Source organism: Bipolaris sorokiniana (genome assembly GCF_000338995.1).
Source record: "Bipolaris sorokiniana ND90Pr unplaced genomic scaffold COCSAscaffold_2, whole genome shotgun sequence".
Classification (NCBI taxonomy): domain Eukaryota; kingdom Fungi; phylum Ascomycota; class Dothideomycetes; order Pleosporales; family Pleosporaceae; genus Bipolaris; species Bipolaris sorokiniana.
This window is the reverse complement of record NW_006911896.1, coordinates 1475279-1490443: the sequence shown is the minus strand read 5'-3', so window position 1 is coordinate 1490443 and position 15165 is coordinate 1475279. Positions and strand designations below refer to the sequence as shown.

The 15165-nt window shown below is 49.7% G+C and overlaps 3 protein-coding genes across 3 annotated transcripts; 1 reads left to right on the top strand and 2 right to left on the bottom strand.

Annotated features, from left to right (window-relative positions):
* The first annotated feature begins 799 nt into the window (after positions 1 to 799).
* Positions 800 to 2571, top strand: COCSADRAFT_33314 (uncharacterized protein). The gene is made up of 6 exons (XM_007697321.1): positions 800 to 901; positions 1112 to 1218; positions 1358 to 1385; positions 1494 to 1691; positions 1748 to 1882; positions 1946 to 2571. The coding sequence occupies exons 2-6, from the start codon at positions 1151 to 1153 to the stop codon at positions 2096 to 2098; spliced, it is 582 nt and encodes a 193-aa protein (XP_007695511.1). The 5' UTR covers positions 800 to 901; positions 1112 to 1150; the 3' UTR covers positions 2099 to 2571.
* A 485-nt stretch (positions 2572 to 3056) lies between these two features.
* On the bottom strand, positions 3057 to 4685 carry COCSADRAFT_22843 (uncharacterized protein; the record flags this gene model as incomplete). The annotated part of the gene is made up of 3 exons (XM_007697183.1): positions 3057 to 3232; positions 3303 to 4158; positions 4236 to 4685. The coding sequence occupies 3 exons, from the start codon at positions 4683 to 4685 to the stop codon at positions 3057 to 3059; spliced, it is 1482 nt and encodes a 493-aa protein (XP_007695373.1).
* Positions 4686 to 7752: 3067 nt separating this feature from the next.
* On the bottom strand, positions 7753 to 14899 carry PKS14 (polyketide synthase PKS14; the record flags this gene model as incomplete). The annotated part of the gene is made up of 3 exons (XM_007697823.1): positions 7753 to 14225; positions 14279 to 14552; positions 14607 to 14899. The coding sequence occupies 3 exons, from the start codon at positions 14897 to 14899 to the stop codon at positions 7839 to 7841; spliced, it is 6954 nt and encodes a 2317-aa protein (XP_007696013.1). The 3' UTR covers positions 7753 to 7838.
* Between the last annotated feature and the right edge of the window lie 266 nt (positions 14900 to 15165).

The following is a 15165-nucleotide window of genomic DNA, read 5'->3' as shown; positions in this document are numbered from 1 at the left end:
AGGAAATGCTGGGTAGTAGTAGTAGTAGTAGTAGTAGCTGATAGGGAGCAGGCCGGATCCATGCTGAGCTATTCAGAATCCGTAGTACGTCTAGTAGAAATACACTACACTACATCCTGCCAACACTCCGACGACACACGGCACAAAGAACATGGCCAGCCTGGATGCGCGACAGTGTACTACGTCACTTGGGTCATTGCGGGCCTCCTGCACGTCCATGGACAAGATGGTATACTTTCACACATGGGCCATGTACATAAGACATGTGTACATAGTACATGCACACACACACACACAATACAGTGCATGTCCATCTATCTATGTATATATATGTCCACGTATGTACCATGCATGTACAAAAGATCATAGAATATTCACACATACGTAGTAGGCTGGAGCAGCATGCATGGGGCGCGGCCAAACACCCGCGTTCGCGCTTGGCCGTTCGCTAGGAGACGGGCAGGCTATCTGTGTTGGGGATGCAGGCTGAAACCCACGGCTGCAGCCCTCCCTGGCTGTGCAAAGGGCCCTCTTTGTTCTTGTTGCTGGGCGTGCGTGTCCGTCTGGCAGTCTGTGAGGGTGCGTGTTTGTGTGTGTTTGTGTGTGTGTGTGCGTGTGCATGTGCATGTGCGTGGGCGTGCATTGAAGAAGCAGCATCAAATGCATGCAAGCCCGGCCCGGCGGACAACAGACCGTGGTGAGCAGGTAGGTCATGTGACAACGGCCGTGGAGGACGCGGTGGGTTTAGCAGCAGGGCCGGCGATGCAGATAGCTAATCGCGCCGTCTCCTCTCTCTTCTGCAACACCACCAACCACTACCTACCACCAACTACTGCTAACACCCAACCCAAAACATCTCCACCACCACCACTGCTGCTTCTGCCCAGCTACCACTGTCCAGGTACGAGCCACGTCCCTCCCCCATGACTGCGCCCCTAGCCCGTAATCACAGCGTCGTGGGCGTGGCGCAGGTCGCAGCTCAGCCGCAGTCGTTGCAGCACGACCCCCGTTGCGGTCATGGTGCCCGCCAGCCATAACACCCTGAAGCCGCTGTTGTCCAACTTCAATCACCGCCTGTCCTTCATCCACACACTCACCTCTTTGCCTACAGATCTCCTTCCACGACACCGCCTACATCACACGCGACACCATGGCCGAGATTCGACGAAAGCTTGTTATTGTCGGTGACGGCGCCTGTGGAAAGACGTGTCTGCTCATGTACGTGCTCCTCAACTACGACTACTACGACTCCCATCACTCGACGCCCATCATTCAACCCACCGCTCCACCTGCCGCTGCCGCTGTTGCTGCTGCTCTCCTGCTCTCCTGCTCCCCTTGCTAACCTCGCCCCCAACAGCGTCTTCTCAAAGGGCACTTTCCCCGAGGTCAGTACTCCACCGCATCCCTGAGCCGCGTCAGCCTAGCTCGCCATCCACAACACTCATCCCCCATTACCACCGCCCCATCCCCATCCACTGACACGCTGCCTGTAGGTCTACGTCCCCACTGTTTTCGAAAACTACGTCGCCGATGTCGAGGTGGACGGCAAGCACGTAGAGCTTGCCCTTTGGGATACTGCTGGCCAGGAAGATTACGACCGTCTCCGCCCCCTCTCCTACCCCGACTCGCACGTCATCCTCATCTGCTTCGCCGTCGACTCGCCCGATTCTCTCGACAACGTCCAGGAAAAGGTACGTCGCCTGCCGCCCCCTGCACGTGTCCCCTGCTAACTGAGAACCCAACACAGTGGATCTCCGAGGTCCTGCACTTCTGCCAGGGGCTTCCCATCATCCTCGTTGGATGCAAGAAGGACTTGCGCTTTGACCAGAAGACGATTGAGGAGCTGCACAAGACTTCGCAGAAGCCCGTCACACCCGAGCAGGTCAGTAGCCAACACCACCCACCTCACTAAAATCACCATGGCTAACAAGCTTCCTCCCTCCAGGCCGAGGATGTCCGCAAGAAGATTGGCGCCCAGAAGTACCTCGAGTGCTCAGCCAAGACAAACGAGGGTGTCAGGGAAGTGTTCGAGCACGCCACCCGCGCTGCTCTGTTGACCAGGAAAGAGAAGAAGACCAAGAAGTGCTTGATCTTGTAAGCGCGGCATACCGCACATAGGTGGTTCAACCACCCCCAACCGCGCCTTTGTTGAGCGTCGACAAGCAACAATAACTGTCGCGACTATTGGGTGTGTAATAGTCGTCTATCCGAGAAAGAGGGCAAGACGTGCAAAAAAACATGGCCGGCCGACGTTTGCAGACGAGTCGACTCTCGACGGGCTGCTCCCGGCCCATCTCTCTCTCTTTCTCTATCTCTCTCATGGCACCTACACGAGGCGTTTACTGTGCTGGATCTTTTGTGTGTTTGGGCCGTACATCATCTTGGGGTAGTTCATGATGGGGGTTATCTTCTCCGAACGTGTGGAATCGAGATTGAGCAAATGGTAGGATTTTTCTAATAATCGGTGCTTTTTTTTGCTCTCTACTCCCGTGTCACTCTGGCAGCTTTGCCCTTTGATTTGACTCTCTCAACGTAGTACATGTGATGATGACTATGCACCACTGTTCACTGTTCACTGTCCCCTCTAATCATGATTTGCCTTGCCTCACTCTAGGAAATGGCATTACCACATGTCAACCTGGATCCATGGTATTTGTGTTCTTTTTTTATATAACACACGCCACTATACTCACTTCATGCAATATCTTGATGCTGAAACGCAGCGTAATGCATTGACACGAGCATGAGCATGTGCATGGACATGAAGCATGAACTTGGCATGGGTATTACTAGCGCTAGTACAGTCACGAGGCTATGACAAGTGACAGTAAGTGACAGTAAGTGACAGTAGTGACAGTGACAGCAGCAGCCACAACATAAATGACAGCGGCACCACCGACACCAGCCAGCGCAGAACAGAACAGTGCAACGGCTTTGGTCATGTTTTTCTGTATTCTTCTTGATATACATGTGTAGGTACAGATATGTACCACCATTGTGTATGTTCTCCCTCGTATAGTTACACCGTAAAAACGCCCCTCCCCATAAAATTTTTTTTATATAAACAGTGAAATCGCAGCAAGCGCGACCATGGACACTAGAGCAGACGATGACGAAAAGTGGCCCGCAGCATTGCTGCCCTGCTGACCTTGAGGCACGTTGTCCGCCACGGCAGTAGAAGTCGGTGCCGCAGCACTACCGGAAGCCGTTTGCGAGACCGAAGACTGTGCACCTAGAAAACATGTTAGCAAGACGCTCCACTCGTACCATACCAAGTCCGTTTAGACAAGTGAGAAACATACCTGAAGAAGTCGCACTCTGCGACTCAACCTTGCCCTCCTCGCCCTCCCTCTTAACCCCCAACCCCACCCTCTCCTTCTCAAAATCAAACACCGAATACACATTCTTCAGAAACACATCGCCCACCAACCACTGGTTCGCCTTGAACGTCTGTCTGCCGATGATGTTACTCCTGCACAGCCCACCCTGGCCCTCGACCTTCTCCCCAATCCAGTCTGCGGCAGAGATATTGTATGCGACCTTGTTGAACGAGAAGCTGAGTTGGGCTTTCGTGTCGCAAGGCACGAAAAACATTTCTCCACTCTGCGTATGGTCCTTGATAGATGAGTGCATGGCGGTTGCATCTTGCTCTGGGATTAGGATGAACGAGGTTCCTGTATCCATAATCGCTGTTCTGCCTCCGTTACCGGGAGCAGAGGCTAGTGCGTCTTTGCCATCTACACTCGCGCCTTCTAAGGGTATTTCCCAGAACCCCGTGTCGTTCTCTACGCAATCGAGGTAGTTCATGTCGCCTGAGAAGCGACTTTTGTCGATATGTCCGATATCTAGCGCACCGTCTTGCAATCCGTCCTTGGCGCGGCTCAAGTGTATGCCGTAGAGTTTTGCCGCGATGAGGCGGTTCGACGAGAGGACGTCCATGATTTGTGGGGCGGCGATTTCGCCGTCGCTGGCTGCGCTGCCGCGGCCTATGCCTAGAATGCCGTCCATGGGGTAGGCGCGGAATTCGTCTGAGACGTTGGTGGCGAGGCCGAAGGTTAGGGGCGAGGAGAGGGAGGTGCCGATGTGGATTGTGTCCGAGGCGAGAGTACCGCTGGAGGAGCCGGTGCCATAGGTTATGCTGAATTGTTTGGTGTCGGGCTGGGGGGTGTGGTGTGTTAGTATTGGGTTATTCGTTGCCAATGTCTTCTCTGGAGAGAGAAGTTAGGATAACGTACCTTGAGTGTGCTTGAATCGCCCTTGCCGAACAAAGTATGCGTTTTACAGGCTTCGCTCTTGCAGTCTTGGCTCATGACCCAGGTGTTGCTCGCTGCGGAATCGAGCAGCATGTGGTATTCCTCCTTGCTGTCGCCAAATGTCACGGCAACCATGTAGCTGAGATCCTTGCCATCTTGGTCTATGGCCACGCTCTTTTCTTGACTCGGGTCCTTCGAGTTGACTATGTTGTACACGTTGTTCTGTCGGAACTGTAGGCTTGTGGCGATGCGGCGCAGAGGAAGCGTGACGCCTCGCGCGGTGGTTTCCTCTGAGGATCGGGAGAGCCGTTGCGACCGTGGGGAAGGCGATGAGGAAGTGCTACTGCCGTCATAGTGGTATGGGTAAAACGCCGTTGCGCTAGGTATCATTGCTGCTGAAAGAGCGAGCCATGTTGGTAGTGCTGTGTGCATGATTTCTTATGCGTATGTTTTGTCGTTCGTATCGGTATCCCAAACACAACGTCTCTCTAACCACCGTTTTGTTTATTGTTTTTTGTTCGGTTTCGTACGGTCGTGTCTTTCCTTCAAGCGCAGTATCCCGTAATCAATCCGTGTGTCGAACCAGCGAATTGTTCACTCGAGCCCGACGCGTCCGTCAACCGTGTTGCGCGTAAATCGAAGGTAGCCCCAAAAGGAAAGCCCAGGGAGAAAATAAAAGGAGCGACTTTCAAAAGGCGTAGAAGTTAAAAGGTTAAACGAAAAACACCCGGAATTTCTGCACAAGACAATTTCTAATCCATCAGGCTGAAATTTCCTCGAGGCTGTAGTGCAAGACTGAGAGCTGAAAGAGAGCTGAACAAGAGAACCAGGGTTCGCGGGTTATACTTGTATCCTCACCAGCGTTGTCGGGCCCCTTTGAGCTGCAGCAAAAGATCTCCCCCTCTCACAAAAATAAATAAATAAATCCTCACAGTAGAAGAATTAACAAAAAGTACGGGACCGAGCGAGCGAGTGACGACCTTGACCAGAATAAAGGACGTGTGGAGGAAGAGAGGGAAGTAAGAAACAAAAAGAGACACCTTCCCCTTCGGGGAGCAGGGAGGGGTGATCGGGGCGGTCGTAAGCACAGCCTCTTTCTCTCGGCAGCCCCGTCAAATGACGTTTCCGGCCCCCAAAATGCAAAAGGTCGGTTGCGGGAAACCCATGTGTGAGCTTTGGGTGGATGTGGGTGTGGGGTTTACCCCTGGAACTTTGGGGGCGAAGGGCTTACTACCAAGACGCCGGAACGAACGGCTTGAAACAGGCCCAGTTCCATTGCTTGCATACACCCAATGACGGTGCGCAAGAGCTCCAAGTACTACTACTCGGTGCATACTTAGTCTTCAGCTGTTTGATTCGACATGTGCGTAGATGCTGACATACTGCACCAGGCTGGATTTGTGACAAGACAGGGTAGGGTAGGGTACAGAATGGACTTTCTTGTATCCCACGCTTAGCATGTGCATACTTCAATCTGCCACGTGATTTTCTGATGAGGCGTAGCGCCTTGGCTGGTATCCTGTACTACCCAACCCAGTGTGAGGTGTTTCGCAGATAGGCACTGAACATTATCAGTTAGAGTGAATTGAGACGGATCTTTGAGGAGTTACCCAAGGTTCAGATGGGACTACTATACACTTTCCACACGTGACTATAGCTTCTTTAGCCCCAAGGATACCTAATGGAGCACCTAGGGTTGGCCTTCCTGCCTTAGTTTAGAATATCCTGATATGTATAGACTGGTTTCTTAGTGATACTGAGTATTTTGTAGTACATCTTTTTACGCATAACTAATACTAATTCCAAGATGGATTGGAGATTTATTAATAGAAGCATGTAGTTTCCCTAGAGCCGCGGACTAGAGCTTTACTCTCTGTCTACTACATAACTCGACATAACAGGGAACTACAGTGTTGGTATTCAAGACCTGTCAACGCTTTGTTTTTTGTTCAGTGCTTTAACTAAAGAGGCAGAATCCTAAGTTTCTTAAGTTAGTACATCTTTCGACTCTAGTTCTCCCATCGTAACAGAAAGTTCTGGGTGACTTTTTTGACTTACCCTTCAAACCTCATAGAACCCCACGCTCTGCTTAGGGTCTCGAATCTTCATCATCGAGTGGTTAAGCTTGTATCCTATGGTCAGATCATTCGGCAGTAGACTAGGATCAGTAACATGACTGTTAGGTAATTTCCGGCTCCGTCTTAGGCTAGTTTGAGTTACTAGGGCGTTGACAGAGTGCTAGCTCGCGTTGTACCTCAGTTTTTCAAAATTAGGATAGAATACGGCAGGGCTGTTTAGCTAAGATTTTAACGCTTTAATTCTCTATGATTTTATTACTATTTCTTGTCTATACTAGATATTACTTTACTTATTAGGTAATGTCTAACTATATTATACGTTTCCAAATTCATTAATCATGTCAATTGACCTAGAAAGAATTGAATAAATGAATAGTATAGATATTTCTTAGTCTGATATCGATATTATCCAACACTTGAGTAGGATGAATCTCAAAATTGTTAGAAAGCCTTTTGACTCTGTCTTAGCGTGTTGTCAGCTAAAAAAAAGACTTCTTCGGATTTTCTGGAGCTCAATAAGGCGGTAAGTTCATCCATTTTCCATTCCTGATGCACATGGCCTTCAGGAACGTTTGTGTTTGTAAAAGGCGCACCTGTCTTGATGTGAGCATTCACCGCTTGAGCATTGACATAGGCATATTGGCGTGCATCAGCATCGTAGAGCCATCCTGGCATAGGAAATTTCAGGAGTTCCAGATTCCTTTTGACTGCATCCCAATCCTTCTGTTGCCAACGATGACAGTTTTCTCAACCCAAACGTTGAGTTAGACTTATTCGCTCGTAGCTGAGAACACCATTGTAAGATTATCGCGTAGGAGAAAGAGGAAGGAGGGTCTGCTCTGTTTACCGCAATTTCTCGGTCGCCCTCAAAGCGAGTGGTACATCGACTCTCGTCACATCTATCATTGCGGTGATGGTCGCTCCGTCCTCGATTGCTTGCCTCGCTCCGGTGCCAGACGATGGGATGTGAGGATGGGCAGCATCGCCAAGCAAGTCAGAATTAGTGGGATTCACGATGACAGACACCAGTAGCAATAGGCAACAGCTTACTTGTTATCATTCGACCCTTGGGCGAAACCCAGGGTCGTGTAGGATTGCACCATAAAAGAGTCTAGTCAATGAAGGTCTCTACGGGTATGTGGCTTACAAGGGCTGTGAGAACTGAATCCCAGACTTTGAAAAGTTCAAATGCAGATGTGATACTACCCAGATTGTCCCAGAATTCGCTGCTGCTGGCCGTTTGCAAAGTTACCCATCAGCCAAAGCTCGCAGTTTGACAAAGACAAGAGCATCAGAGCATCATGAATGGCCGACTTACTCTATGCGTAAATAGGCAGGTGCAATTGCACGAACAAGGATATTTAATGTGCATCATCAGTCAAAAAACTAGGGATATTACTATCGAGGAATCTTCTCTCAATCATGGCAGTACATTTCATACTATAGGATAGGCTTAGTAAAAAGATTAACCTTTTTTATGTAGCAATGCAACACGACTATCTATTTGCTAAGCCCAAAGTGCCAATCTCTCCTTCTCAAAATTCTTTCGATCTTCTTCCGTAGCATGGAGAAATCCAATCTCCTTCCAGATATGTACGTACTTTCTCAAAACCTGGTTAGATACTGGACCAACTTCCCTAAGGGATGGTGAATGGTCGAGCGTGTTTGAGACGTCCAAGACCAAGCCGCCGCATGACATGCGGAGATAATTGGACTCCAAAAAGTCGGACAATAAGAGCGCAGGATTGTCTTTTTGAGGTGCCTGGCGCACACGTTCCAGCCATTGGTGAAACGGTATCAGATTTGATATCTTCAGCGCGGCTTGCAAATAACTGTTCATTTCTTTCCATGACTGGCCGTGGGGATTGTCGATGTGGTAGATGGGATGTGGATTGTTGTTCGCAAGTACCAAATCTGCAAGTGCGCTTGCAACGTCATTGACAGGTGTCCAATACAATTTGCCATCGACATCTGGCAGTGCATTCAGGGTGCACGATGACTTGACCAAGAAACCGAAATGCTCCATCGGGTTCCAGTACCCGCTTGTTTTTGATCCCGCAATTTGCCCCAGGCGGGCTGTCATAGCGCGGAAGCGGCCAGGGTACAGGTGCAGCGTGCGATCGAGCATAAGTTCACATCCCCACTTTGCTTCACTATAGCCATTTGGTAGGACTGAATCAATGTTCGCTCGTACCTCTGGTACTACAGTCTTGGCTGTGTTCTTTTCCTTGTCGTAAAAGCCAACTACGCCAATAGAGGACACCATCTCGAAGCTGAACTTGAAGTCCTTACGGTGGCGTGATGCCGCATCACGGGCAAAGTCGATCAAATTACGCATGACTTGGAACTGCGCCTTGAATCCCGGCAACGTACGTGTCGCACTCATTGGCCAGGCCTGATGGACAAGGTGAGTAACAGAGGCGGCAAGCTCATCATACTGCCTTTGTTCGAGCCCTAGCCGTGGAGAGGCAGAATCGGTCTGGATAACCAGTAATTTGTGCTTCAGAGTATCGGGGAAACGTATACCTTTGTCACGCATCGCCTGAATCTGGCGTTGCATGGGATCTTCGCGATGCTTACGATTCAAACAGACAACAGTTCGAACGTCAGGCTGCTGAGCAAGGTGGTACACGAGATGACCTCCAAGACTTCCAGTGCCACCAGTCACCAGCACGAATTTCTCTCCGTCAACTGTCTCCGGCGCATTTTCGTCTGATGTCGGTGCAGAGAATTCAGATGCAAATTCATTGACCAAATCTTCCACGGCTTGCTTTCGCGTTTCGAGTATAGCATGCGATTCATCGTTGGCTGTTTTGTGCATGCGAGCGGTTTCGGGTTTGTTTGTGTTGGTCGCAATTTCTTCATCCCCTTTATTAGCATCAGACGGTAATACCATCTTATTCACTACTTCATGAGCAGTAGATTCTACCGTTACGCTATTTGGCGACTTTGCCAACAACGCTTTCTTCAGGTCACCCACTGTTGGATGCTCCAAGAACAATGATTCACTCTCCATCTCGAGATCAAGCTCGTTGCGGAAGCGACTTGTGATGATGAGCGATAAGAGCGAATCAACTCCACAATCAGCAAGTTCGGTGTCATCACCAAGCTCACTTAATTGGACACCACTCTCTTCTGCAATGATCTGTAGTGCTCGCGCAAAATCAGGACTCGAGGATGACATGCTATCCACAGCCCCAGACATCTTGATGCCGTTTGCAGAATCAATCTTCAAGGCGTTCGTAACCTCATGCACTGGCTCCAGCCCATCGTTGCCGTCTACAACCGGGCTGCCGTAACCCGAATCAGGTAAAGACGTGTTCAGAAACGCCTTGAGATCCTTCACTGTTGGGTACTCAAAGAAGAGGCCGTTGAAATCGAGATCAATGTCGAGTTGTTCCCGGAAGCGCGATGATATGGTTAAACCAAGGAGAGAATCTACCCCCATGTCTGCGAAAACGGTATCGTCCGTGAAGGCGTCGATAGCAACCCCAGACTCTTCTGAGATGATCTGAAGCCCAACATCAACAGGAGATGGTCCAGATCTGACTGGCGCCTGTTTTTGTTTGGCGCCTGGATGAGCTGAGTGAATTTCTGGATGGCTCCTATCGGTAGTCGACTGCTGTGCTGGTGTGGTACGAGTCTGCGTTTTCCTGCCACTCTCGAGCGATAATATGACTTTGAGCACTCTGCGGGGCACGCCCTGAATTGCGATTTGTCCGAAATGTGCCACGACTCGGTCGCCATCGAAGATGATTGCGTCACCACGCCAGAGTTTATCTGGACCTGACTCCATGCGACTATACGTCGTATACTCCTTTTCAAAATCTATAGGCTCGAAAAGCTGCAACGAACCCCATCCGTGATTCATGAACACTTCAACGTCTAGGTCAGTGTTATCGTTGCAGTTCATTGTGAAGCCGCACGCTTGTGTCAACGAATCGATAATAGCTGGATGAGTATGGAAATCGCCGTCTCGCTTTACGCTACCGAAGCTCAGCATGCTGGAGGCTTCCAGCGTATCACTGTTGAGAACTATTTCGTCAATAGCACGGTAATCGTTGTGGAATCGCGCCAAAGGTCGGATGGCGCGATACACCATTGCACGATTATACCGTGCTGTCTTGCCAGAAGCGATACCCATGCGGAGTGCTGATATTTTCGCCTGAATCTCTGATGCATTGGCTTGCAGTTTTTTCTGAAGGGAACCATCTCTGTAATGCACGATGCACCTGGCGTGTTCTTGCAGTTTTTGGTGATTGTTAAAGGTCATGAACTTCATAGTCACAGATCTGGAAGCCCAGTCTGCTTCAGCGTGAACCTGAATAAGTTGCTTGTTTGCTTGCTCATTCAATATCAACGCTTTCGAGATTGTCATTTCGGACACGTCGACTAGCAGTTGAGATTGTTCTGGCAGATAGCGCTTGAGCAGGTATGTACCGAGAGTCAAAGCCATGTCGGCATAGACTGAGGGTGTGCATAGAGGTATGCCGTCCACCTCATGTCCCTGTACCAGTGGGGCAAGATCTTTGCGTGAGATATCTGCCTCGACCACGATTTTGGTCCTCCTAGAATCGTTGATCTCTGATACGACAGAATGAATCGTCGTACTCGTTATTTTAGGGCCGGTGTGTAAGCCTTGAGCTGGCGGATCACCTTTGCGAAGAGACCAGTCGTTGACGTATTGGATCCAGTAAGGCTTCAGGTCCCAAGAATATGATGGCAATGAGACAACTCTGTGAAACTTATGAAAGTCTTGCTGATAAGCTGCCCAATTAATACTGGCTCCGTTGTCATAGAGAGACTTTAGTGATCTGGTAAGTACGTCCCATGGCCTAGCACCACGTTGAAGCGAGGGGACAGCAGAAGCAGACGGCCCCAATGTACATTTGACCATCTTGGAAACAGCAGGATGCGGACCAATCTCCAGAAAAACAGATCGGTCGGTGATCGCGCCATTACTGTGAGCTGCGATCAATGCTCCGAGCATATTGACAGACTCGCGAGAATGGCGTGATAGATACTCAGCATCGAAGACTGTACCAGCAGTCGACACGGTAGAGTCTAAAGGCCGGATGATTGGTACTCTTGGCTCGCAAAACTTCACTCCCTGTGCCCGGGCCTTAAATTCTGGTATAATCGCATCCACTTGTGAAGAGTGGAACGCATAAGGTACCTTGAGAAGTGTGCTTCTCATTCCAGCGTTTTTGAGTAATTCCTGGAGCTCGGGCATCCTCTCGCTTGGTCCGGCAAGGACAGTTTCTGTTGGCGAATTGGTGCATGCTACTTCGTATTCTCTTTCTTGCAAAGCAGTAGAGATCTTGTCAACTGGGCTGTCGACAACCAACATGGCGTGCGTACCAGGGACACACTTTTCCTCGAGCAGTCTAGCCCTCATTCCAACAAGGAAGATAGTGTCGACGTCTGAGAGCACCCCAGCAGTGTTGAGAGCCGCATATTCGCCGAGGCTGTGCCCTGCGATTAAAGATGGAAGAATGCCCCAAGTGCCCCATAATTTGACTAGAGCTAATTGAACACACACACTCGCGAGCTGTACAACCGAGGGCTGGAACGTGGTAGGATCTTGTTCCGTAGACTCGATAAAAGGGATCACAGACGGAAATCCCAGTTTTTCCGCTATGTAATCTAGACGATGCAACTCATTTCGGAAGACAGTGCTTTCCTGTAACAATTGCTGGGCCATTCCAGGATATTGAGCACCCTGGCCAGTGAAGCTGAACACGACTCGTGGTGATCCTTTGGGCCTTGTTAAGCCAATTCCTTGATTAATTGCCGATTCATTTTGTTGGCAGATCTCCTCGACAGATGAACCGATAAACAACACCCGGTGTGGATGGTGTATGCGTCGTGCTGTAGTCGTGTATGAAAGCTCACCAAGCGAAACGTTTGGCACCTTCTTTAGATGTGCGAGTAGTGACCTCAGATTACCCTGCATAGAAGCACCTGTCTTGGCAGATACTGCGACAGCATAGAGTTTTCGAGTATCCATGGCCACGTTGACGTTCTCTGATACGTGTGGTGCATCTTCGAGCAGGAGCGCCGAGTTGCCTCCAGCAGCTGAGAAGTTATTGACCAATACACGCCGCACCGCAGGTCCATTCCTCTCCCACGCTGTCAACTCAGAAGCAATGTGAACATGACGATCCTCAAGATTGGTCGGGAACTTGTGGTTAATCTTTGTCTTAATTCCACAATGCGGAACAATCTGATTCTTTTCCATCATCATCAAGACCTTGATAAGGCCTGAGGCGCCAGAGGCGGCCTCGCCGTGGCCAATGTTCGCCTTGGCTGAACCAAGAAAGAGCTTTTCTTTGCGTATTTTAGATTGCTGGCATTGGCTGGGCGATGGAGCAAACGTGTCCAGAACGCTTGACATTTCAGCCGCATCACCCGCTTGCGTGCCAGTGCCATGCATCTCAATGTAGCTAATGGAGTAAGGATCGACACTCGATTCATTCAGAATCTTGTTGAAAATGGCGCGTTGAGCACCAACATGCGGCCTGGTAATAGATTCAGATTCTGCTGAATGATTGGTGTACGCTCCAACGATCACACCAAGGATGGGATCATGATCTGCAAGTGCATCCTCGAGCCTCTTGATGATCACCGTTGCAATGCCCTCACCACGACAGTAACCGTCAGCACCATCGTCGAAAGTTTTGCAATTGCCCGTGCGAGAGAGGAAATGGCCGCGGTCCAGTCCAGCAGTGAAGTCCGGATTGGTGATTACATTGGTACCTCCAGCTATGGCAGTGTCGATGTCGCCGCACCATAGGGAGTTGCATGCAAGGTGGATACCGGCCAGACTAGATGAGCAAGCTGTGTCGATGGCATAACTCGGTCCGCTGAACTTGAAGAAATAGTTGATTCTGCCTGGGATGAATGCGCGGTTGCCGCCAGGGATCATGTGCGCATCAATGTCCTGAGCACTATTCGTTTCCATCCAGTCATTGCTGGTTACACCATAGAAAACGCCGATTCGGTCCGGTCTAGTAGATGGAGTTGCATCTGAGACTATACCAGCGCGCTCGATAGCTTCGTAAGCGGTCATCAAAGCGAGTCGCTGTGCGGGGTCGATCTGGGCAGCCTCCTTCGGTGATATGTTAAAGAACCGCGCGTCAAACTCTTCCGGGTCCTTCAACCAACAACCGAAAGGCGTGGCACTTGTGTTCTTCCGAGGGTTCGCACTGGTATCAACGTGGGTGCGTACATCCCAGTGCTGGGGTGGCACAACCTTGTGCACATCTAAACCTTGTCGAAGTATATCCCAGAATTCATCGGTGTTCTTCGCGTCTGGGAAGCGTCCGGACATCCCAACAATGGCTAGTTTAGGTTTCTTGAGGCCAGTGCTAATTGTCGGAGTGAAGCCCGATTGACCATTGGCATGCTGTGAAGAGTTTATCAAAATATTCGAGTTCATCTTCTTTGCTACGTTGTAGAAAAGATAATGCGCAGTCGATCCAAAAGGAGCAACACTAAGCCTTTGTGGAACATTATTGCGTAAGATATTTTCAAATCGTTCAAGGATATCAGCCCACAGAAGCGGTCGTAGGAGCACCTCAGCGGTCGCTTCCCTGAGAAGTGATGCAAATGTCCTAATTTCTGGCCCGACCTTGTTAGTAGACAAGAATAGTATCGATTCATGCCTCCTGCCCTCTGCTCTTTCTGTTAAACCTGAGACAATCGAGTTGAGGTCATTATTTGAGTAGAGGTGGGCAGCATGATACGGTCCCGTTATGGGTATGGTCTTCTTCGTCAATTCTTTGAAGGCTCCAAAACTGACCAGTCTGGAAATAGAATCGGGTGGCCCGCTCACGGTCACACCACTTGGAGCGTAGGCGCTGATGTACGGTTTATTGATCGATGGCATAGACTTGAAAATTGTCAGTCAACGATCAGAGACTAAGTAGTGGATTTTAAACCTACAATCTCATCATTGAAGTTGCTTAAGAGCGAAGCCGATGCTGCACCCTCTATGAGAATGGCCCAACTCTGATCGAGATCTTGTGAAGGAGCAAGTCTCTGAGCAACGTCCTGTACAAGCACACCGGTCTTGAAAGATGCGATGACTGCTTCAATGGCAAGCGGAATAAGTTCCGTTGTGTTTTTACTACAGCTTACTGCAGCAGCAGCAAAAGTCCCAGTGCACAGTCCAACGACGACTGAGCATTTTGGGGCTATATAGCATGCTTCCGCTTGTCTGAACACATGAGCGAGAGCCGGACACAAAATCAATTGAAATGATGAAACTCACAGAACAAACATCCCTAATTGCCATAATGTAGTCATTGCCATGTCTAGAGCGATGCATCGCTTGCCAGTTCCGCTGTGTTTCCATGATGCCAGATCCTCGAGACAGGTAAATCGCGGCAGTTCATTTCGGACCTCTGGTGGTAATGTGTATATCTCAGTTCGAATGGCATTGTACGCGCCATGAAGGAGTGTATGTAAAAACAGATTGTTCCTAGCCTCTAGTAGACCTGAGAAATGAGGCTCTACGTCGAAAGTCTGATCTCCAAAGAGATATATATTCAGGTTGTCTGCCATAGTTGAATGTGGCGTGTTCTGTTAGCCTGTGGAAGGGGGTTGCGTTCAATTGACTTTGATCTGGCTAGCAAGGCTGTTTATCTTGATAAATACTATAAGGACAGCATCATGCATCGGCACATAGTTATGAGAGTCGCGCCAAATTTGGAGCTACCCTTGAATTGGACGAGGAAGGAGGTGGGGGTTCTGTCGGTTCATTGGATATACCCGATGGTATGGGCGAGTGAAGCCCGCCATTTCCATCCCCTGCTGATTATACAATACAA

Excerpts from the sequence above, each read along its gene's own strand:
- COCSADRAFT_33314 (XM_007697321.1), top strand. The coding sequence starts at position 1,151 with ATGGCCGAGATTCGACGAAAGCTTGTTATTGTCGGTGACGGCGCCTGT. Across the intron at positions 1,219-1,357 it reads GGAAAGACGTGTCTGCTCAT|CGTCTTCTCAAAGGGCACTT; the intron begins GTACGTGCTCCT and ends CGCCCCCAACAG. Across the intron at positions 1,692-1,747 it reads TCGACAACGTCCAGGAAAAG|TGGATCTCCGAGGTCCTGCA; the intron begins GTACGTCGCCTG and ends AACCCAACACAG.